The 24,072-nt window shown below is 39.4% G+C and overlaps 1 protein-coding gene across 2 annotated transcripts in view; it reads left to right on the top strand.

Moving 5' to 3' along the window:
- The first annotated feature begins 29 nt into the window (after positions 1 to 29).
- MARCHF6 (membrane associated ring-CH-type finger 6) overlaps positions 30 to 24,072 on the top strand; it is an 80,284-nt gene continuing 56,241 nt past the window's right edge. Inside the window, exons 1-4 of one of the 2 annotated variants that reach the window (XM_087443122.1) lie at positions 31 to 253; positions 18,809 to 18,905; positions 19,776 to 19,849; positions 23,903 to 24,046. In XM_087443122.1, the coding sequence (XP_087299248.1) occupies positions 235 to 253; positions 18,809 to 18,905; positions 19,776 to 19,849; positions 23,903 to 24,046 (334 nt within the window). In that variant the 5' untranslated portion in view covers positions 31 to 234. Of the gene's footprint in view, positions 254 to 18,808; positions 18,906 to 19,775; positions 19,850 to 23,902; positions 24,047 to 24,072 lie in introns of both variants that reach the window. The other variant, XM_087443123.1, reaches the window with a different exon arrangement.

Below are 24,072 nucleotides of genomic sequence, written 5' to 3' on the forward strand. Positions count from 1 at the left end.
CCCTCCCCGCTCTCCCCGCCCCTCCCCTCCCTGTGGCGCGCGCGCTTCGTCAGCCTCTCCCTCTACCCTTTCCCCCTCTCCTTCCTCTCGCGGCCTCTGTCCACCTGAGCACACGCACCTGCCCGGCCCGGCTCCGCTTCCTCCTCCCTCCTTCCCCCCTCCCTCCCCGGCCGGAAGGCTCGGGCCTCGGCCGCGGGAGCTCGCGGCTGCGTCACCGCCGCCCCCCCAGACAAGATGGACACCGCCGAGGAAGGTAAGTCGGCGGCGCCCGCGCCCCGGCCGCGGCGCGCAGGGTCCCCGGGCGTGCGGCGGGGCCTCCCCTCGGGCGGGGGCGCGCGGGGACCGCGGCGGGGCCGGCGCCCGGGCCGTTTGCCCGCCGAGCCGCCGGCGCGAGCGGAAGGTGACCCTCGCGCCCCCGCCGCTTCCCGCGCGCGCGGAGGGCCGGGGCCCTGCGGGGCCGGGGGCTTGGGTTGCGGGGCCCGGGCCGGGGGGCGCCGCGGATCCCGCCAGGCCCGGGGGCCGCCGCCGCCGCTGGAAGCCCGGGGGCGTCTTCTCACCCTTCCCCCACTCGGTTTTGTCTGTCTTTCGGTCGTGGTGCCTCTTGCCATGCGGGCCCTACCCCCTCTCGGCAGGACTTCTTTGTTGACTCTGAAACTTCGCGAAAAATACCGCGCCAGGTGACGGCCGAGTGGAGCGGACTGACCCCTGTCGGAAAACCTTGCCCTCGGCTTGCGGGCCGCGGCAGAATGTGTTTACTGAGCGGGGAGGAGGAAGGCTCTTTAGGATCCTTTTGTTTTGGTGTCGTCATTTTGTGTTTAATCCCTGACCCCAGTACGCAGGGTTTTGTGTGTTTTGTTTTGTTTCGTGAGTGCGTGTGTTTTGGAACAAGCTGACCCTTGAAAATTGAATACGTAGGGTATAAACATCTATGAGTATTGCAGTGCATTTGCTTATCCACTGAGGGTGGGTGATTTTTAAACGGTTTTATCTTTTTAGAGTCTGTCAAGTAATTTAGTGAATCTGTAGAGGAAATTACTAGATTGTCCTGTTTCTTGATGTTTTGGTTATCAGTGAAAATACGTTTATGCTTTGGATCTATTTATGTGGGGATATGATAAGCGTCTTTCAACTTTGTGGATTGCGATTTTGGTGGTTTGGGATGAAAAACATGGAGCACTACTGTCATGGTGTGCAATAATGAGTGATAAAAAGTTTGGTATTGTGTGTATATGTTATGAGTTGATAGAACTCGATTTAAAAAGTCTTTCTTTAGATGATAAGAACCTCAGCTGTGAGGACAGTTGCCTGTGACACTTGACAGTTTACAAAGCATACTTGCATGCATTCGCATTTCATCTTCATAACAGCCCCGTGGAGTCGGTAAGTGTTATTAACTTGTATAGATGCGGAAATTCAGGATTACTTATTTTAATAGCTTGTCCAGGTTTCACACACTAGTAAGAGAGATTTGAACCTAGACATTCTGGTTACAAATAGTTTTCTTTTTATTATGCCCCAGTTGTGTTTCTTATACATAGTGAGTGATGCTAATCGCCACAGGAGACTCCTTTGGAAAAAATAGTAAAGTGAAACTGCTGACAGGATGAGGAATACTTTTTGACAGGTGGTCCTTGTGTGTGTAAATTTCCATCCACATAGATTTCACATCCTTTTGGATTCGCATTTTAGTGACTCAATCTTGTAAGGCATGTATTTATTTATCACTTGATGTGTACTGGCGTATTATAATAAATTCCATTTCAGCCTGGGCACCTAAGTGCTTCCATACATTGATGGTGCGATAGTCAGTGGTAATTCAGGAAGTGCAGAATCTTGACGTTTATATGGAATCATGAAAGAAATATTTTCGGTGTACTTCTAGTATTTAAACATTTTTTTGCTTGTAAAATTATAATCAGGGTAAGGTATAAATGATATTTATTTACTGACTTGAACACTGTTCCCTATTGAAACAATTAACATTTACTGAGGACTTGATGTATGGCACTTTATACACATCTCACTTAGTTCTCTCAACATTTCTAGGTGGGCACTATCCCCTTTTCACAGTTGAGGAAACTGCTGGTTAGTATGATTAAGTAACTTGCCCCAGGTCATACAGCTAGGAAATGTCAGTGGCAAGATTGAAACTCAGGTCTGTAGACTCCATGGTTAAATTAGGTATTTATAAGTGTATACCCAGTGTCCAATGTTGTAATAACTTATTTTTGTCACTCCCTTTATTGGATGAATTGTTTACATAATTTGACAGAACCTTATTTTGCATTGTTTTATGAAACTATTAGTCATGAAATGAAAGTGAGTTTTAAATTTTTCATGGCTATTTTTGCAAGATTCCAAATTGAAAGTCTTCTGAAATTTTCAAAATTAATTTAAATTTAGTTTGAAAAAACACTGGAAGGAAAGGGAGGATTACAGAGGATCTTATGATAAAAATGATAGTGAAAAAAAAGCTTGGAAACAACTGTTCTATTTGCTAAATTAGTCACTGTAGATTATTGCTTAAATTAAATGCAACTGGGGTTTTATCTGATTGTAAAAGAAACAGTTTTTAGGTAGAAGACTTGGAAAATATGGCTAAACATAAAGAGAATTAAATTTTTAAAAATCTTTTAATCTTATCACCTCTTGTTAAAAACACTGATAATGTTGTTTACTTTTCTGTTTTTTAGTATATTAACTGAGCGCACAGACTAAGAATGTTACTAAAATACCAACCATGCGAATATAGTATAACCCTTCCCTCTCTTAAAAATAGCTGTTGCTCCTCTAGTGGTAGCATGTATGATGTTACAATGTTCAGAATATTTTGTATTTGTAGTAAACAATACTGAATTCTGTTAGAAAATTGGTTATTTGCGAGGTAGATTTTGGCCCTTCATAATGTTTGCTAGATTTTAAAGATCTCTAAAGTGTTCAGTGTATTAAATTTTATTTTTGTAAAATCAACAGGTTTATAATCCATTCTCATAATACAGAGGATGGGTGAATCATTCTTATTGTTTGTATGTAGTTTGTATGAGTGCAGATGTGTTATGTAAACTGCTCTCCATCTTCAGATCTTTACACTTCAGAGCTAGAGGAGACCTTAGGTATGCAGCTTCCTCATTTTATGGACTGGAAGTCTGATCCTGCAATGCATTGAGATATTTCAGTTTCAGAAAAAAAAAAATTTGTCCTTTGCTCAAGGATATACATGTTTTGAAAGGACAAGCACTCACTGTTGGAATAGATGTTGCAAGCAAGTGTTGATGTATGAGACTCCCATCAACATATTAAACATTTTGCCATAGTAGAGTGCTCTCATTTCAGCCCAGTGATACCTAGAGCTGATTTTTCTTTTCCTTTTGCTGAATTACTCCTTACATTAGCAGAACATAATACAAAGTCTTATCAGCAGTTTTTTAATGGAAGGCCACAGCAGCTGTTCTTTATGAAACATTTGTTGGGAAGGTGTGAAGCTGAAGAGTATTGAGTTGAGCATGTTCTCTGTTCACCATGGCAAAAACTTGAGGCGACTAAGGTTTGGAAAAAATGAATTAAAAGGATGGGAAGTTGTCAGAATCAGACCGCTAGTTACTGTTCTTTCTAGAACCGCATGGTCTTTTATCTCTGCTTCCAGACATGTCTGCTTCATTCTTCTTGCCACAGATCAGCTTTCACTGCTTTGGCATGCTCGTGACCGAGCAGGCAGGCACTTCTTTGACAAATGTTTAGTGAGCACCTGCTAGGAGCCAGGCGCTATTTTATGCACTTGGGCTAGGCAGGGAACAAAACAGACAAAATCTCTTCTTTCCTAGAGCTTCACATTCTTGTTTTTGGCTTGATATAGGAGGAAGGGAAGACAGAAAATAAACGTAATAAATTATATGGCGTAACTAGAAGGTTGTAAGTGCTGAGGAGAACAGTAAATCAGGAGGGAATAAGGAGTGTCGGGATATGAGGAAGGGGTTGCAGTTTTCAATATGGCAGTAAAGGAAGGCCTCACTGAGAAGGAGCAAAGGAGGGGAAGGAGTTAGACATGCAAATTGCTCTGTGGGCAGAGCATTCTAGGCAGAGGGAACAGCCACTATGGAATCTCTAAGATGGGAGTATGCCAGGAATGTTCAAGGTATAACCAGGAGACCAGTGTAGCTGCAGTGGAGTAAATGAGTTGAGGGAAGAGGAAGTAAAATATGAGGTCAGAGAGAGCATGGAGTACAAAGGGGGAGTGAGTATGCAGGGCTTATGTTGGTTTTTACTTTCGTAAGATAGGGAGGCATAAGAGGGTTTTGAGCAGAGAGGTGAGACATGAATTGTCTTGCCACTCTGTCACTGGCTACTTCCCTTAATGCATCTTCCTCCTGATCAACTCTTAAATTTCTGGGAGCTAGAATTGGGTTGGCCCGTCTTGGGTCAGGTGCCATGATCCAGATAGCTGAGTGGTGATGGGGAAGATAACGTAATAATGAAAATCATGTCAAAAGGTACAAACTTCCAGTTATAAAATAAGTCCTGGGGATGTAAAGTACAGCCTGGTGACTGTAGGTAATAATACTGTATTGTATATTTGAATGTTGCTAAAAGAGTATATCTTAAAAGTTCTCATCACAAGAAAAAGAAATTTGTAACTGAGCGGTGATGGATTTAACTAGACTTATTATGGTGATCATTTCACAATATATACATATTTTGAATCTTTATGTTGTATACTTGAAACTAATGTTATATGTCAGTTATATCTCAATTTTAAAAAAAAGGATAAAAATCATGGCTGGCTTTGTCCATTCTTGATCTGGGCAGACATCCCAAAGGTGTCTGCTACATGGTTGAACTAGAATACCTTCTAGGCTGGAATGCTATGAGTGATTTAATACTGGGCTACCGGGGTATCCTCTTCCAGACCAGGCTTATTTTAGTGGGTTTTACTTTTCTCTTGTAAGGACATGAAGATCACTTAGTTTTAGTATAATATAGATAGAATAGAAACAGTTCTTAAAAAGGAAATAGGAAGTAAGACTCTAAGGGAAAACTGTTATTAATTGTCTATATTTTAGAATGCTATTGTAGTGGGCTAGGCAAGATATTATAGGAGTTTAAATTATGGCAATGGGAGTAGAAGGAATGAGAAAGAAGAAACATCAGCGTAGAATTAATAGAATATAGTGATTGAAGTGATGTAGGGAGGAAGATTTAAAAATGTTTGATTTCTAGTGTAGTCTCATCAACTGAGAATGGAAAGAGATAAGTTTAGTTTTGGACATTGTATTAGTTTGCAAGGGTAGTACCACAGAAGACTGGATGGCTTAAACAACAGACAGTTATTTTCTCACAGTTCTGGATGCTAGAAGTTTGAGATCAAGTTCGTAGGGTTGGTTTCTAATGAGGCCTCTCTTTTTGGCTTGCAGATTTTCGTCTTCCCCCTGTGTCTTCACATGGTTTTCCCTCTGTGCGTATCTTTGTCCTAATCTCCTCTTTTTATAAAGGCACCAGCCATATTGGATTAGGGCCCACCCTAACACCTCTTCTTTTAAACTTAATTACCTCTTTAAAGAACCTGTCTCTAAATATAGTTATTCTGAGGTACTAGGGGTTAGGACTTCAACATGTGAATTTTGTTGGAGGTGAGGGAATTGAGACACTTCAGTCTATAACAGACATGATGAGTTCTTAAAGGCTTGGAAGACGTTGAAGCATTTTCTATACACTTACTTCTTGTAACTTAACTTCGTTATGATATCCTTTTAACTTTGCTGTCTTTCTTCTTCACTACTCCCACCTAACTGTGTATTTTTTACTGACAGGTTAATAAGGTATAATTACACACAATAAAATTACCTTTTTTAGTGTGCAGTTCACTTATAGCACTTTTGAGATATAAGATTTGGAGATTCCTTGTCTTTTTTTTTTTCCTCCACTTATCAAATATTGAATACTTACTGTGTGCTTAGGCCCTGTGCCAACAGTGTTTCCTGCTTAAATTTCATTTCCCCCATTCTCAAACATTGTAAAGTTCCTTAGAGGCACTTTTATTGAATGGAATAGTTTGAAGATCATTGATCTTAGGATTCCTTTACACTCTGAAGAATTTTATTTTTTTTATTTTTTTTTATTTTAATTTTTTGGTTTATTGCAGTAACATTGGTTTATAACATTGCAAAAATTTCAGGTGTACATCATTGTACTTCTATTTCTGCATGGACTACATCATGTTCACCACCAAAATACTAATTACAACCCATCACCACACACACGTACCGAATTATCCCTTTCACCCTCCTCCCTCCCCCCTTCCCTCTGGTAACCACCAATCCAATCTCTGTCCCTATGTGTTTGTTTATTGTTGTTATTATCTACTACTTAATGAAGGAAATCATACGGTATTTGGCCTTCTCCCTCTGACTTATTTCACTTTGCATAATACCCTCAATGTCCATCCATGTTGTCACAAATGGCTGGATTTCGTCGTTTCTTATGGCTGAGTAGTATTCCATTGTGTATATATACCACAGCTTCTTTATCCATTCGTCCCTTGATGGGCACTTAGGTTGCTTCCAAGTCTTGGCTATCGTGAATAAGGCTGCAATGAACACAGGGGTGCATGTACCTTTGCAAATTGGTGTTTTCAAGTTCTTTGGATAAATACCCAACAGTGGATTAGCTGGATCATATGGTAGTTCTATCGTTGATTTTTTGAGGAATCTCCATACTGTTTTCCATAGTGGCTGCACCAGTTTGCACTCCCACCAGCAGTGTATGAGAGTTCCCTTCTCTCCACATCCTCTCCAACACATGTTGTTTCCTGTCTTGTTAATTATAGCCATTCTGACGGGCGTGAGGTGATATCTCATTGTAGTTTTGATTTGCATTTCCCTGATAGTTAGTGATTTTGAACATCTTTTCATGTGTCTGTTGGCCATCTGTATATCTTCTTTGGAGAAATGTCTGTTCAGGTTACACTCTGAAGAATTGAGGACCCAAAGGACTTTTGTTTGTATGTGGGATACACACACCACACACACACACCACACACACACACACACACACACACACACACACACACGTTGTATTAGAAATGAAAACTAAACTTTAAATTCGATACATGTTAACAAAAATAACTTTATGATGAATGTATTTTCCAAGACGAAAAACTTTTAGTGACAAGAATAGCATTGTTTTAATTTTTTTACAAATCTCTTTTATGTCTGGATTATTAGAAGACTATTGGATTCTCATCTCTGCCTCTGCAATTACTCTGTTGCCGTATGTTTTGGTTAAAGTATATGAAGAAGATTTGGTCTCAACATGGATAGTTTGAGAAGGGAGGCATATTTTCAGGTAATTTTGGATATTCTTTGTTATTATGCCAAAACTTGACAAGTGGTAGTTTCTTTTTTTTTTTTTTTTCTTTTGACAAGTGGTAGTTTCTTAAGCAGTGTTATATCTGAAAACATATCAATCGACTTTTTAAGATTAAATCAACTTAAATTAAAATCCATTGGTCTGATGGTTCAAGACAGAGAGTCCAGAAATAGACCCATACATATATGGATAACTGATTTTTGACTAAGGCACAAAAGCAATTCAATGGAGAAAGTAGTTTTTCAACAAATGGTGCTGGAATAATTGAATATCCATAGGCGGAAAATGAACTCGAGCCATACCTTGCACCATATGGGAAAATTAACTTAAAGGGGGGTTAGACCTAAATGAAAAACCTAAAACTATGAAACTTAAAGAACAAAATAGAGGAGAAAATCTTTGTGATCTTGGCTTAGGCCAATATTTCTTAAGTACAGTACTAAAAGCATGATCCATAACAGAACTTGATAAATTGGATGGCATCAAAATTCAGAACTTCTGCTCTTTAAAAGACACTGTTAAGAGAATGAAGACAGGCCACAGAAAATGTTTGCAAAACATATATCTGATAAAGGATTCTCAAAACTCAATAATAAGAAAATGAATAACCTAATTTAAGAAATGGCCCAAAGATCTGGACAGACAATTCACCGAAGAATATATGCACATGGCAATAAGTGCATGAAAAGATGCTAAGCATCATTAGTCATTAGGTACGTACAAATCAAAACCACAGTGAGATAATTCACACCCACTAGGATGGCTGTAATCAAAAGGGACAGATAATCAATTTTGGTGAGGATGTGGAGAAATTGGAACCTTCATTCATTGCTGATGACAACGTAAAATAGTGCTGCTGATTAACCTCAAAAAGTTAAGCTGTTACCATATGACCCAGCAATTCCATTTCTAGGTATATACCAAAGAGAATTCAAAATATATGTTCACAAGCGGTAGAAACAACTCATTGTCCATCAACTGATGAATGGATAAACAAAATGTGTATATCGTTAAAGAATACTTTTGGGAATAAATAGGAATGAAATACTGATACATGCTGTAACTTGGATGAACCTCATAAATATTATGCTAATGAAAGAAACCAATCAAGAGAGATCACCACATTTTATATGATCCAGTTTGTCCATGAAATGTCCAATGAAATGTCCAAAATAGGCAAATATATATAAAGAGAAAGTAGATTAGTGGTTAGGGCTAACAGAATGGAGAGTGACTGTTAACAGTTACAAGGTTTCTTTTTGGGATGATGTTAAAAAATTAGATTATGGTGATGGTTGCATAACTCTAAATATATTCGAAACCATTGAATTGTACACTTTAAGTTGTTGAACTTGATAGTATGTAAATTATATTTCAATAAAGCTGTTAAATTAAAACTACAATGAGATATCACTACATACCTATTAGAATGGCTGAAATTATAAAGACTGACCATCCCAAATGTTGGTGAGAATGTGGAGCAACAGGAACTTTTCATATACTGCTGGTGGGAATGTAAAGTGGTACAGCCGCTTTGGAAATCAGTGTAGCAGTTTCTTAAAAAGTTAGATATGCACTTACTTACTGTATAATCTGGCCGTGGTATACCTAGGTATTTACTAAGAGAAATGAATGTATGCCAAAGACTTGTATACGAATGTACATAGGAGTTTTATTTGTAAAATACCCAAACTTGAACCAAAGCAAATGTCCATCAACGGATGAATGAATAAACAAATTGTGATACATCCATACAATGGAATACTAGTCTGCGATGAAAAGAAATGAACTTATTGATGTAACAACATAGATGAATCTCAAAATAATTATGCTGAGTGAAATAAGCCAGACAAAAGCGAGTATGTTCCACTTACATAAAACTCTAGAAAATGCAAGTTAATCCATAATAATAGAATGCAGATCAATGGTTGTCTAGGAATAGGGGTGAGAGAAGGGTGGGATGGAAGGATTACAAAGGGACGAAAGTTAATTTTGGCGGTGATAGATACGTTTATTATCTTGATTGTGGTAACAATTTTACCATTGCCAAGCTTATCAAGCGATACCCTTTAAATAAGTACATTTTATTGTATGTCACTTATTCTTCAGTAAAGCTATTTAAAGATTTTATTTATTTATTTTTTCCCCCCAAAGCCCCAGTAGATAGTTGCACGTCATAGCTGCACATCCTTCTAGTTGCTGTATGTGAGACGCAGCCTCAGCATGGCCGGAGAAGCGGTGCGTCGGTGCAGGCCCGGGATCCGAACCCGGGCCGCCCGTAGCGGAGCGCACGCACCTAACCGCTAAGCCACGGGGCCGGCCCAGTAAAGCTATTTAAAAAATATCCATTGGTTTGTCTTTTACTCATGCTGGATTTTATAACATCAAGGATTGATAATTGGTAGATATTGGATCATTGAGTTATGCAGATCTTCCAAATGTTGACACATTTCATGTATAATATAAAGAGTTCACATTCATTTACGTCACCACCTATCTCATCTTGAAAAGTCTTTAGGTATTGGGAAGCTATAATGCTCATTGTGGTGGATACAAGTTTTCTAAAATCCTAATTTTTGCTTGAAAGTTTGGTTTTTATGATTGGCAGCAAATATTGTCAGTTATTTTCCTTGGCTCCTAGGCTCACTTCATTCTTTTGTGACAAAATGTCTGCCAGATACCCACATCTATCAGAATAACTGTCAACTTCTTTTCCATAGTAAAAATAGTGTTTCATGGGGGAAGAAAAAAGCAGCTAGTTAGCTGGCAACTCCAAAGAATTGTACAAGTGCTTTTTCTTGAGGCGCTGTTGCTGTTGAGCTTAAGTCCCGGAGTGAGCCCACACTCCCTGTATTTTCCAGTTCTAAAATTTCCACTTGGTTCTTTTTTAAATCTTCTATTTTCTTTGCAGTCTGGGTCTAGTCAGGAGACAGAAAACACAATAATTTAACCGAAGTTGGAAGAATTATTAAGCTGTGATAAGAGGGTAACTATAAAGATGTAAAGAATACTGTGAAGAGTACCCTGGGCGAGAGGGAGAGCGATCAAGTAGGGACAAACTTGAAAGGGGTGGTTCCCTCTTCACTGGAGGATTATGGAGTTGTCCAAGCCAGAGCTAGTCCACTGTTTCTGGGTAAGCAGGAAACAACCCTCCAGGGTGCAGGAGAGCGAAGGTTGATGGAGTCCACTGTTTCTGGGTAAGCAGGAAACAACCCTCCAGGGTGCAGGAGAGCGAAGGTTGATGGGTGGGCGTGCAGAGGGAGTTGGAGTACCACTGTGGGTGCAAGACCTGGAGTGTGTCAGGTTCTTATCAGTAAGGCTGTTGGAAGGTGGTCAGTGTAATAAACCTGCTGACAGTGCAGCAGCAGCAAGGAAATGCTCCCTTCCTCCTGGGTTGTCCCGCCAGCATCCTCTACTGACAAATATGTTATAAAAAATGCTTAAAAGAGTTTAGTCTCTTATCGCTGCACAGGTACTGAATTTGGAGCTGAAGCAAATACACTGATACTTGGCACACTCCTGTTGAAACTGTTGGAGCCACTGCCTGGACTGCTGAACTTGCAGTTGCCTACTGCTCCTGAAGCAGTGGATTGGTAATTTGGCCTTGCAAACATAGATTTAAGGTTATTCTCCATGTATCCCAAAGTTTAGTTATTTTCTTATCTCTCTAGATTACTGATCATTACAAAATTAACATTCACCTGTGCTGTTGCTCCTGAAAGCCTGAAAACTTCATTTTTTGGCCTCCTTGCTGATTAGGCTTGAGTTGCATTCTGAGAAGCACTTGTGGGATCAGAATTTGGAGGGAAAGGGTGAAGCCGTTTTCTACTTTCGGCTCTAAAAACAGCAGTGGCAGCTAATTGCAGGTACTGGGGACTCCTGTAGTGGTTATAGAGGTCATCGTAGGGATCTGCCCTTTTGTGGTCAACTCCACCCTCAGACCCTGGCGACCACTGATCTGTTTCCATCTCTGTAGTTTTGCCTTTTCAAGAATGTCATAAATGCAGTCATACAGTATGTAGATTTTTGAGTCTGGCTTCTTTCACTTAACATAATGCATTTGAGATTTATTTACATTGTTGCATATATCAGTAGTTTATTCCTTTTTGTTGCTTACTTATATTCTATTGTAGAGATGTACCACAGTTTATCCATTCCCTAGTTGTGGAATGCTTGGGTCAGTTTCCAGTTTTGGGGAATTATGAATTAAACCATTATACATAGTCACATAGGTTTTTGTGTGAACCCAAGTTTTCATTTTACTAGGTTAAATACCTAGGAATAGGATTGTTGGATTGTATGGTAAGAGTATATATATATATTTTTTTGTTTTGTCATTTTAGTAGGTCTGTAGTGGTATGTTACTGTGATTTAAAAATTTTTTATATTGTGGTAAAATATACATAACAAAATTTACCATTTTTAAATGTGCAATTCAGTGGCGTTAAATACAGTCACATTGTGCAACCATCACTGTCTTAATGTGATTTTAATTTGCATTTCCCTAATGACTTCATTTTTTCACTTGTATACCTTCTTTGGTGAAGTATCTCTTCAAATCTTGTGCTGATTTTTTTTTTTCTGGACTGTTTTCTTGTTGTTAAGGCCCCAATTAGTAAGCTGGACAAAGGACTTAAACAGATAATTGACAAAGAAAGAGAATTTGGTAAAATGAGGAAATGTCCAGCTACACTAGTAATAAAACTACTTTTTAATTAGCTGCTGTACTACTTAGTTATTTTTAACCTTATATTTCGATAATGTAATGTGTTTTACTAGAGGGAGCAGTTTACTGTACAAATGAGAATATAATAAAGTTGGAATAGTAGATAGTAAAGATATATAGAATATTGGCATTAAATTGTGAAAAAAATAAAACATTCAAGAAAACTGTATCATACAACCAAGGTGGTTCAGGAGGAAGTATGGTAAAGTCAAAAGGAGTGCTCTTGGAATTGGAGAATAGGTTTTAATCCTCATTTTCTCATTAACTTGCTTGATAATTTAGTTGGGCCTCAGTAACTGAAATAGAGTTAGGTAATCTCTCTCTTCGCCGCTTGGCCTTGGCTGGCAGAGGTGGTGTTAAGGCTGCGTGTTTTTCCTGTAGTGTTTGGCTGGGGTACAGTGACAGTTATTGTTTAAAAGTTGTCTGTCTTGCTAGGCTCCCCTTTCCTGGTCCTTTGGCTAGAAATGCCGGCTTTTGGGGAGGAATTTTTTTGTATGTTCTCACTGGTGTTTCTAGGTTGCCAGCTTCTCCACCTCCGCCACCAGTCCAGGATACATGAAGCAAACAGCAAACTCGGAGAACTCACTGCTATGTGGTTCCTTGGGTCCCCAGCTCCCTTGCTGGTCTATTTTCTCTTTACCTTCTAGAGTCTTATGTTTGTTTTATATATAATGTCCTAGGTTTTTAGCTGTGCTTGGCAGGAGGAATAGGGAGAAGTGCATCTATTTCATCTTGGTCTGGAACCTTAAGTCCTCTTCAGTCCTCTTGTAGTCTTTACTGCCTCTTTCCCGTAGAGGTAACTACTATCCTGACTTCTAATGATAGATGTTAGTTTTTCCTGTTTTTGAACTTTTTACATGTGGAATTGTATAGTAGGTACACTCTCTCTGGTTTCTTAACTCAACATCGTTTTGTGCGATAAATCCAAACTGTGATTTGCATTTTTAGTTGGTTTATTCTTATTGCTATATATTATTCAATTGTGTGACTATACCGAAATTTATTTATCCATTCTACTGTCGATAGGCAATTTGAGTAGTTTCCATTTTGGAGATATTATGGATAGTGCTGCTATGAATATTCTGTACATGTCTTTGGACATAAGTATATAGGAAACTATTCATTTTAAAAGTAAAATACTAGGGGCCGGCCCGGTGGCGCACGTGGTTAAGCGCGTGCATTCCGCTTTGGTGGCCGGGGTTTGCAGGTTCGGATCCCGGGCGCGCACTGACACACCGCTTATCAGGCCATGCTGTGGTGGCGTCCCATATAAAGTAGAGGAAGATGGGCATGGATGTTAGCTCAGGGCTGATCTTACACACACACACACACACACACACACACACACACACACACACAATAAATAAATAAATAAAAATTCAGTTGCTTAAAAAAATATTATAAAAAAAATAAAAGTAAAATACTAGCAAAATACTACACAAATACATACTGTAGACATCTAACACATATAAAATAAGGAGAGGACTTCTTTCCCCGACCCTAATCCCCCAAAGGTAGCAACTGCTAATAGTTTCTTATGTATCCTTCCAGAATAAATGTTTAGCTCTGTATACCTATGCCTTGTTTCAGATTTTTCTACTGGAACATGGATTGGCAGGGAAGAAGCTTCCATTCCTTCTACTCCATACACAGACCAGCTAAGGAAATTGGGTTGAGGATATAGAGCAAGAGCAGGTGCAGCCTCTCTCTTCAGCAGCTTTTCCTGGCCTCCAGTTCCCTAATAAGGCGTGGATATGCCCATGCCACAGTCTAAGCAGGGCTTGGGCCCTGCTAAACAGCTGAATGTTTGTCTTACAAGTGTTTTATAGCTAGGGCTTATCACTGGTCTAGCTGATTTATACCAACAATCTTTGCCTTTCCGTTGAGGGGAATAAAGGTGTTCTTGAGCAAAACTCAGTCACATCATCGTGTGGGAAAAAAGAGTCAGTACTGCAAAAGAGATTGGTGATACTGATTTTTGGACCAAATTCCATATTAGGGTCGTTTAGATTAAATGGTTTTAAATTAGAATTGGGTTGTTGGTTGCATAGAAATAGAATTTTAGGAGTGTTGAGACAGATAGTATTTAAATCTTATTCTACTTTCTTCCCCTGATGAAAATATAGCCAGTGAAAGTTTTATCACGTTTTTAAAAGAAGACCAGTGAAATAAGAAAATTGCTAACGTGAGTTTTCAAATTTGTATGTGTGTATTAAATAAATCACATGCTAAGCCCTCTTGCTAAAGAACTTCATTGATAAAATTGAACTTGGTAGTGTCAGTAAAATAAAAGTTCAGCTGTGCTATTTGCAAATTGCATGTTTAACCTTTGTTTTTTTTTGGAAAATTTCAAACACTCAGAAAATAGATAATATAATAAACCTCCATATAGCCAGCATCTAGATTCAACAGATAAAAGTAAATGGCCGGTGATTTTTTCATCTCAACCCTTTCCCTCTCTCCCCTCCACACTTCTGCTGGATTATTTGAAAGCAAATCCCAGATATATTTTTCATCCATAAATACGTATTCTAAGAGATAATTTCTTAAAAAAACACATAACCATGGTAGCACTATCATTCTACTTATGGCTTTATCCTCCAAGTTTTAAAATGACTATCAGTATTATTGCTGTTAACACGGTGATTACTGAATTCTATTTAGGATTTCTTTGTAGTTCCTTCTGTCTTAGGGTATAACCTGCTAGGGACGTATGTTCATATTACTGTTTTAAAGTCTCTAAAATAATTCTTTTCTGTGGTAAGGTTGATATACATGGGGTTATTTGATTCATTTTTGATTTGGGGGTTGCTTGCCTTCCATTTTGATATAATTTTGTTTTACAATTATGTAAAAGATTTCCGTGGTTCTAAAACAAGGTGATTCAGAAGTTTAATGTTTCCTTCTCTTTCCTTTTATAGAATCATTGGAGGCTTGTGAAGCTCCTGATAAAATAATGAAAGTTTTTTGTATGTGTATATTTTGAGAGAACCATAGTTATTCTCTGAATTTTTTCAAAGGTTTCATGAGCAAGAAAAAAGATTGGAACCACTACTGGAGAGCAGTGGTTCTTGAATTCTTTTGGTCTCAGGACCCCTTTACGCTCTTAAAAACGTAAAGACTCAGAAGAGCTTTTTTTTGCCATATAAAAAAAAATAAAACGGGGCCAGCCTGGTGGCGCAGCAGTTAAGTTTGGCCGTTCAGCTCGTGCGTTCCGCTTTGGCGGCCTGGGGTTCGCTGGTTTGGATCCTGGGCGACCTACTCACCGTTCATCAAGCCATGCAGAGGTGACGTCCCACATAGAAGAGCTACAACCCTACAACTATGACACATAATTATGTACTGGGGCTTTTGGGAGAAAAAAGAAAAAGAGGAAGATTGGCAACAGATGTTAGCGCAGGGCCAGTCTTCCTCAAAAAAAAAAAAATTTGAAAATATTCATTAATTTACTTAACACACATGTTCCATGTTAATATAAATTTTTTCATGAAAATAACTATATACTCCAAGTCCAAAATATTGGTGAGAAGAGTGGATTTGTTTTATATTTGCAAATCTCTTAAATGTCTAGTTTAATGGGAGGCAGCTGGATTTTTTCATCTGTGGCTACATTCAATCAGATTTCTCATGTGGCATCTGGAAAACTCCACTCTATGTTGGCAAGACAATGAGAGTAAAGACAACGTTTGTCTTTTTTTTTTTTTTTTAATTTTTTGTTTATTGCAGTAAGACAGCGTCTGTCTTAGTGTTACAGTAAAAATAGTTTTGACCTTGTAGAGGCTGGGTAAGTCCCAGTTCTCTATTCTAGACTCTCTGTTAAACAGAGCCCTGGGGCCTGGTTTAGATTTGTTGTTTGCTTTGCTTAGTTTTGTGTTTTGGTTTGTCGTTGGGAAGGATGGGGTCTTCTGAAAATCACTGTCCCATCTTATTCATGCGTGTTTCTCCATCCCTCTAAGTGGAGGTCCCCTGTCTTCAATCTCTGCTTGTCCCCCCCTACCCCCCATGCCAGGAATGTTGGGAGCTGCAGTGCCTCCTGGGGTGAATGCACCCCCCAGCTGGCTGCTGTGTGGCCCTCACTGCAGCTCCCTCATGCCACATGGGAGCTGGGTTACCCTTGTGGGGCTGGTCCAAATCGCAGGACAAGCCTACCCAGCAACTGTTTGCACCCTCGTAGGTGTCCCCGCTGCCTCCCTCTGCACTGTGTCCTTGACACACTGTTGCTGCTGCACCCTATTTCCTACTTCCACAGCCTCCTGAAAATGGCTTTGAGTGCCTTTTCTCTCCTACTTGGCTAACTAGTAATTCTAGAACTAATCCTTCCCCGTGGGGGCCAGTGGCTGTGGTGATTGTAGAACCTTGATCTATGGCGCGTCCTGTGGCCCTGTCAGCTACGTTAAGTGGAAGTCCTAGTGTCTATGTTAGTGACCACAGTGACTGGGAATCCAGGTGATGGGGAATCTGGGTTCGTTTTCATAGAGGGAGCCTCATAATCAACTACCCCAACCAAGGAAGGCAGCAGTCACGCAAATTACCTACTCCCCACCCAGGAGGGCAGTGATGAAAAACAACACTGGACTCTTTCGAGGTCCAATAATTGGAATAAGTGCACTTTAAATTCTTTAAGGAGGGTCCATTGCAGGGCAAGTCTGGTGCTGGCAGCTGTAGTAATCGCGGCTTCAATGCAGGGTATTGAATTCAATGCAGTTAAAATGCTTGTGCGAATCTTCGGTGCCACAGCTGGTCTACTGCAGGGGAGCCTTCGTCCCCGTCCTGCCCCCTGCGTCTTGCCGTCCTCCTGCCTCTTAGGTGAGTTTCTCTGGGCTGAACTGTGCACTTGGAGAAAATTAGAGTGCTGAAAGCAGGCGTGAGCTGTCTGGATACTGCCCCTGGGAATCGTGGAATGAGAGCACGATTCTATTTTGTTTGTGTCAGAACTTTGATAGCGGAGGCCGATGAGGCGGGATGGCTGGGACATTGGTGTTGCGCCGCTAGAGCTCAGGGTCTTAGACCAGTCAAGACGGACCAGAGTGAAAGCTTTCACCAAGGATGTTTTCATTAATCAAGGATGAAGGTGAAAGTGGGAGGTTTGAAGAGGTTCAGATCCCGGGTAGTTCTGACTATAAATGATGCTGACCTCCAGCATTATTCCAGTGACCCGGTGGCAGCTTTTGGGAAACCAGAGTCCTTTGGGTGGTGGTAGCTGAAGGGTCTGGTTCCAAAGCTGAAACTGAAAGGCACAGCAGTGGAGTGTGCCTTTAATTTGCCTCTACCCGGACAACCACCTGGCTCCGGCGCAGACGGGATTGGCACATCTACAGGTCTTCCTTGGATGGTGCTGCATGGCCTTTCGGTGTTGGTGGAGTGATTTGTCTGGCTTATTGATAACCAGGGGGCTACTTTGCTAATCAGGCCACTCGTGTCCCTCAATTTTGACAAGTGGTGTTTGGCTGCCCGAGATTGAGCAGTCACAAGTCTGTGATGCTCTTAAATGTCTGGGACTGCATGCTGCACTGCTCAGTGTGTGCGCACCCTAGTCCGGTGGATGTGGGGGACCCATTAAATCCGTTAGTGGTGGGCTTGACTTTCGGTTATTCCTCATTAATTAGGAATTTCCTGTAAGAGAGTAGATCAAAAGCCTGCATTAAGTCCCTGCCCCTTCTGTACACGGCCTCTCGCCCTTCAGATTGTTCATTTGGGGTCGGCACTTGGCCCTGAGGTGTCACAGAGAAGACAGTCTAAATAAAAGTCACAACCAGGTTTTGGTAGGTGGTCCTGTGGGAGGAGCATTATGGAGTGAGAGAGCAGGAGGGATCTGTTGCGGTTCCTTCTCCGTAGTCACAGGCCACCCCAGGCGAGAAAACAGACAAATGTGCCCCGAGAACCACTTGGGGCGGGGTTCGGGGAGCGGTAAGCTGCTGCCATCTGGCCATGTGCCCAGTAGCCCTGGGTTCCAGTAGCTTCTGCTTAAGGCAGCCACTGGCTCACCTCTCTCTGGCCTGGCGCCTTCATGGTCTTGAGGTGCCCCTCGACCCTAATTGTGTGTTCATGTGTATCTCGCTGTCTTTCTCTCCCTCTCATGGAGTGAGGTGAAGCTAAAGGGATGTCTTTCGTGCCTGCCCGCTGCTGTTACTGTGTTTAAGTCCTTAGCTGTGTTTTTGTGGAGTTTAATCTGTTAGGACTGGATTTAGTTAGGACTTTAAGTTAGGACTGGAGTTTAAAACTGTCAGGACGCTAATGGGTGACCTGATTATGCATATTTCTATTAGCATTTGTTAGTTATGGTGGAGTGTAGTTTTAAATAAAAACTTTATTTTTAAATATTTATTTTTTATTTTTATGATGTCTGTGTGTGTTTATTGAGGTAACACTGGTTTATAATATCATATAAATTTCAGGTGTACATTATTATATTTCAGCTTCTGTATAGACTACATTGTGTTCACCACCAGAAGTCTAGTTTCCGTTGTTATTTTCAACTTTGATTTTACAGAGCTCTCATACAAAGGAATAGTTGCCCTTTTTATATATTAGGAAACTTTTTACTTTCAGATATATACTTGATTATCATCCGAATCACACTTTTTAGTTCTCCGTGCTGTTGATTAATGTTTTACCAAGTGGTAGATTCTTGCTTTAACGTGCAATATTTTAGTTTTTGGTGGTATTTTTTCTTTTTAAGTTATAACCAAAGATAATTTAATTTTTCTTTTTCATTAACAGACATATGTAGAGTGTGTCGGTCAGAAGGAACCCCTGAGAAACCTCTTTATCACCCTTGTGTGTGTACTGGCAGTATTAAGTTTATCCATCAAGAATGGTGAGTCATCCTTTTAGAGAATTTTATGTCTGAGCTTCAGATTTGTCATCTGTATAACAAGGGGGATTGTTTCAATGAACTTCCGCTATAATTAGTTATTCTTTAAAAATTTTGTTAATGAAAATTTGGAAATTACCCCTGTTCCTTATTACCATGCTGTATCATTTTGGTATATAGTCTTCCAGGTGCACGTGAGTACCCGTTTGTTTATTTATACATTGAAGCACTTATTTTGTTCATTGGAAGTGTTACTGTTTTCTAGTTTTGGTTGGCATGCTAATAGCTTACATTTATGAAGTGCTTTGTGCCAGGTAGTGCTCAGTGCTTTTACACATCTTAACTCGTTTAATCCTTACAACAAAACCGTGACCTGAAGTATTATTATTATTATTATTATCATCATCATCATCATCATCATCATCATCATCATCATTTTGCAGATGAGGAAACTGAAGCAAAGAAAGGTTAAGTAATTTGTCCTGGGTAACATAGCCAGCCAGTTAGTGACAGAACCAGGATTCAGACCTAGCCACCAGGGTAGCAGTATTATCAGACCAGTATTAGAGCTGATGTTAATGCTTGGAGAGTCTTGCATATTCAGTTAGTTTTGAGGAGATTACAGTTTAGATTAATTGAACGTTTTTAATAGTAGAAAAACATATCGTTTTTGTCTTTATCTGTTATAGTTTTGTACTCTTAGAAGGCGTCAGTTATAAAAAGTTAAGAAGAGTATTCTAAATTTGAAATTGTCAAAATTGTAAAAACTCTATGATATGTAAAGTTTTAATAAAACAGAACATTAGTTTTCAGTGAAACCTTAAAGTTTCTTTGTTATAAACACTGTACTTATGAATGTATTTGTAATTGCAGCTTAGTTCAGTGGCTGAAACACAGTCGAAAAGAATACTGTGAATTATGCAAGCACAGATTTGCGTTCACACCAAGTAAGTTCTTTAGAAGTTGTCACTGCATTTTGGGATTATAGCTGGCTGCATAAAGGAATTTCAGCAGCTTTAAAGCAACTATTTTCAACTTAATTTGTCTTTGAAAGTAGTAGAAAGTACTGCTATAACATTTGGAAAATATTTTTAAAAACTACATGTCAGCTTTTAACACATACACGTGTGAGATGGAGAGTGATTTAATTTGTGGGGTAGTTCTTTTTTCTTTGTTTTTAAATTTTTTATTATGGACAAGTTCAAATGTATACAAAGGTATAATGAGCCCACGTGTACACATCACTCAGTTTGACCCGTTTTCAACTCATAGTCTTTATATAGCATCACCTGTGCTCTTGTTCTCCACCTCTCCATCCTTTTTAAAACAAATCCTATCATTTATAATGTCATCTGTACGTATTTTAGTATGTATCTCTAAAAAGTAGGGGTTCTTTTTAAAAAACATAACTATAAATACCATTATTTACCCAGAAAAATTAATAATGGTGCCTTGATTTTATCAGATAGCCCATCATTGTTCAAATTTGGGGTATCTTTTGAGTTAAAATTATATAGGTTGGAATAAAAGTAATAAAGACAAAGTTTTAATTTACCTTTTTTTGAGACTTTTTTTTTTTTTTTTCCCTGAGGAAGATTTGCCCTGAGCTAACATCTGTTGCCAGTCTTCCTCTTTTTGCTTGAGGAGGATTTGCCCTGAGCTGACATGTGTGCCAGTCTTCCTCTATTTTGTATGTGGGTCACCACCACAGCGTGGCCTCTGAGGAGTGGTGTAGGTCTGCGCCTGGGAACCGAACTTGGGGCACTGAAGCGAAGCATGCCAAACTTAACCACTAGGACACGGGGCTGGCCCAGAGACTTTTTAAGCTCAATATTTTGTAAGCCTATGGTAAATATTTTGCAGGTCTTTAAAATTTCAATTATATAATTCTTGTACCAATTGATATTTAATGTTGTTGATCTTAAATAAGTAGAGGACTATACTGGCAATTTAACAAGAATTTGAAGCATAATTTTCATTCTGGAATCCTAGTAAATTACCCTCTTCCCCCAAAGTTTGTTTTTTTTTTTTAAAGTACCTTGAGCTGCTGAGTGTAAATGCTGTAAGTTAGTACTAGTTTTACTTTGTTTTTATGCGATAAGTATAAATGATTAAAGTCATTACAGTTTCACTTTTGGAGCTTTATATTCATCACCATCAAAAAATGTCAATTCTGTTATTCTGTTGTCTTTAATTTTCTGTAGGGCATAAAAACTACAGCTTACAGTTTATAGCAAACTATATAAGACTAAATAATTGAATATCTTCATGCAGTTTGATTGATAGGAAATACTTGTGACCTTTTTTACTTTGAGACCAATAAAAGCTCATGGTTGTACATGTTATTTTTCATATGACAGTCAAATGCTGTTTTCTTTATCTTTCTCAAAAACTGTTTATTGGGAGCAGCCTGGTGGCATAGTGGTTAAGTTTGTGCGCTCTGCTTCGGCAGCCCAGGGTTCGCAGGTTCGGATCGCGGGTGTGGACAAGTGCCATACTGTGGCAGGCATCCCACATATAAAGCAGAGGAAGATGGGCACGAATGTTAGCCCCAGGGTCAATCTTTCTCAGCAAAAAAAAAAAGAGGAGGATTGGCAACAGATGTTAGCTCAGGGCTAATCTTCCTTACAAAAAAACCCAAAACACTATTTATTGGTTTAATGACTTGTTCTTGTGTATTGAATATCCTTTTAAAGTAAGCGATCTTTGTGAGTGTGTTCTAAAAAGTTGCTATTTGTTGTTTATTCCTTAATGTTTGTTGTTGTGAATAGCTGCATTTATAATTATAGCATTTGTGGGCCGGCCCGGTGGCTTAGCGGTTAAGTGCACGCGCTCCGCTGCTCGTGGCCCGGGTTCGGATTCCGGGCCTGCACCGACGCACCGCTTCTCCGGCCATGCTGGGGCTGCGGCCCACATGCAGCAACTGGAGGGATGTGCAGCTGTGACATGCAACTATCTGCTGTGGCTTTGGGGGAAAAAATAAATAAAAAAAAAAAAATAATAATTATAGCATTTGTAATAGTGCTCATAAATTTTAGATTATTGATTTTAAAACTTTATACATCATAATTCCTTGTTTTGGTCTCACTGGGGAAAGAGGCATCTGTTCTTCCTGTGTGTTCTTTCTGAGATAGCTGTGTGGTAGAGCAGTGGTTTTCATTGGAACCGTTTAAAAAGGAAACCTTTCTAAAACATCTTGCAGAGACATGGGAAGACCTGAATTTACCATTTGGAATGTTGATTATTGTGGTGGAGGGTTGGTTAACAAATGCCAGTGGACTGTTTGCTCCCACATAAGATGGCGGTGCTGCACATTGTTTTGCTTTTTGACTGCTGTGTCTAAGGCACGTATTTGGGAGGAGGGTTCTTTCTTGATGACGTGCCATCAGTTTCACCTTTGCTCCTGTTTGCTTTATCTAATCTTTTATAATTTGGGAAACCAGATAATTATATTGTTTTAATGCTAAAATATGTATAAATTAGCTTTGCATGAAGTTCGTGGCTATAAGTGAGGGATGTGAACTTCCCTTGAATCTTTTTTCCTGCTCAGAGGCCTTTTTTTTTTTTATTGATGTCTTAATAGTTTATAACATTGTGAAATTTTGCTTGTACGTTTTTGTTTGTCAATCACCATATACATGTCTCCCTTCACCCCTTGTGCCCACCCCCCACCCCCATTGCCCCTGGTAACCACAATACAGTTTTCTCTGTCCATATTCCACATATGAGTGAGATCATACAGTGTTTGTCTTTGTTTTTCTGGCTTATTTCACTTAACATAATACCCTCCAGGTCCATCCATGTTGTTGCAAATGGGACAATTTTGTTTTTTTTTATGGCTCAGTAGTATTCCATTGTACATATATACCACATCTTCTTGATCCAGTCATCAGTCGAGGGACACTTGGGTTGCTTCCACTTCTTGGCTATAGTGAATAATGCTGCAATGAACATAGGGGTGCATAAGCCTCTTTGGATTGTTGATTTCAGGTTCATTGGATAGATTCCCAGTATTGGGATAGCTGGATCATAGGGTATTTCTATTTTTAATTTTCTGAGGAATCTCCATACCGTTTTCCATAGAGGCTGCACCAGTTTGCATTCCCACCAGCTGTGTATGAGGGTTCCCCTTTCTCCACATCCTCTCCAACGTTTGTTGTTTTTTGTCTTGGTGATTATAACCATTCTTATGGGCGTGAGATGATATCTTAGTGTTGTTTTGATTCGCATTTCCCTGATGATTAGTGATGTTGAACATCTTTTCATGTGCCTATTGGCCATCTGTATATCTTTGGAGAAGTGTCAGTTCATTTCCTCTGCCCGTTTTTTGATTGGGTTGTTTGTTTTTTTTGTTGTTCAGTTGTGTGTGTTCTTTATATATTATGGAGATTAACTCCTTGTCAGATATATGTTTTGCAAATATTTTCTCCCAGCTGGTGGGTTGTCTATTCATTTTGATCCTGGTTTCATTTGTCTTGTAGAAGCTCTTTAATCTGATGAAGTCCCACTTGCTTATTTTTTCTTTAGTTTCCCTAGTCTGAGTAGGCATGCCATCCGAAAAGATTCCCTTATGACCAGTGTCAAATAGTGTGTTGCCTGTATTTTCTTCTATGATTTTTATAGTTTCAGGTCTCACCTTCAGGTCTTTGATCCATTTTGAGTTAATTTTTGTGAATGGCAATAGCAGATGGTCCTCTTTCATTCTTTTGCATGTGGCTGTCCAGTTTTCCCAACACCATTTATTGAAAAGACTTTCCTTTCTCCATTCAGAGGCCTTTTTTGTTTGCTTCTACATTTCACATGTGATTTGTTCTCGTAAATAACTTCTGGGTAAATGTATTATTGTAACTATTTGACTGACTTTTTTTTTATAAAAAAAAATATTAAGTGCAATACAAATATTGAAAGTTAAGATAGCTCTACATGCATATTTTATATTTATAAATTAAGCTATTTTTAAATATTCATGAAATTGTATGTACTTTTTTTTCCTTTTATAGTTTACTCCCCAGATATGCCTTCACGGCTTCCAATCCAGGACATATTTGCTGGACTGGTTACAAGTATTGGCACTGCAATACGATATTGGTTTCATTATACACTTGTGGCCTTTGCATGGTTGGGAGTTGTTCCTCTTACAGCATGTGAGTATTCATTCCTCTGTGGTTGG

The sequence above is a fragment of the Ceratotherium simum genome, chromosome 18 (genome assembly GCF_057802395.1).
Source record: "Ceratotherium simum simum isolate JZ-2026a chromosome 18, ASM5780239v1, whole genome shotgun sequence".
Taxonomy (NCBI): domain Eukaryota; kingdom Metazoa; phylum Chordata; class Mammalia; order Perissodactyla; family Rhinocerotidae; genus Ceratotherium; species Ceratotherium simum.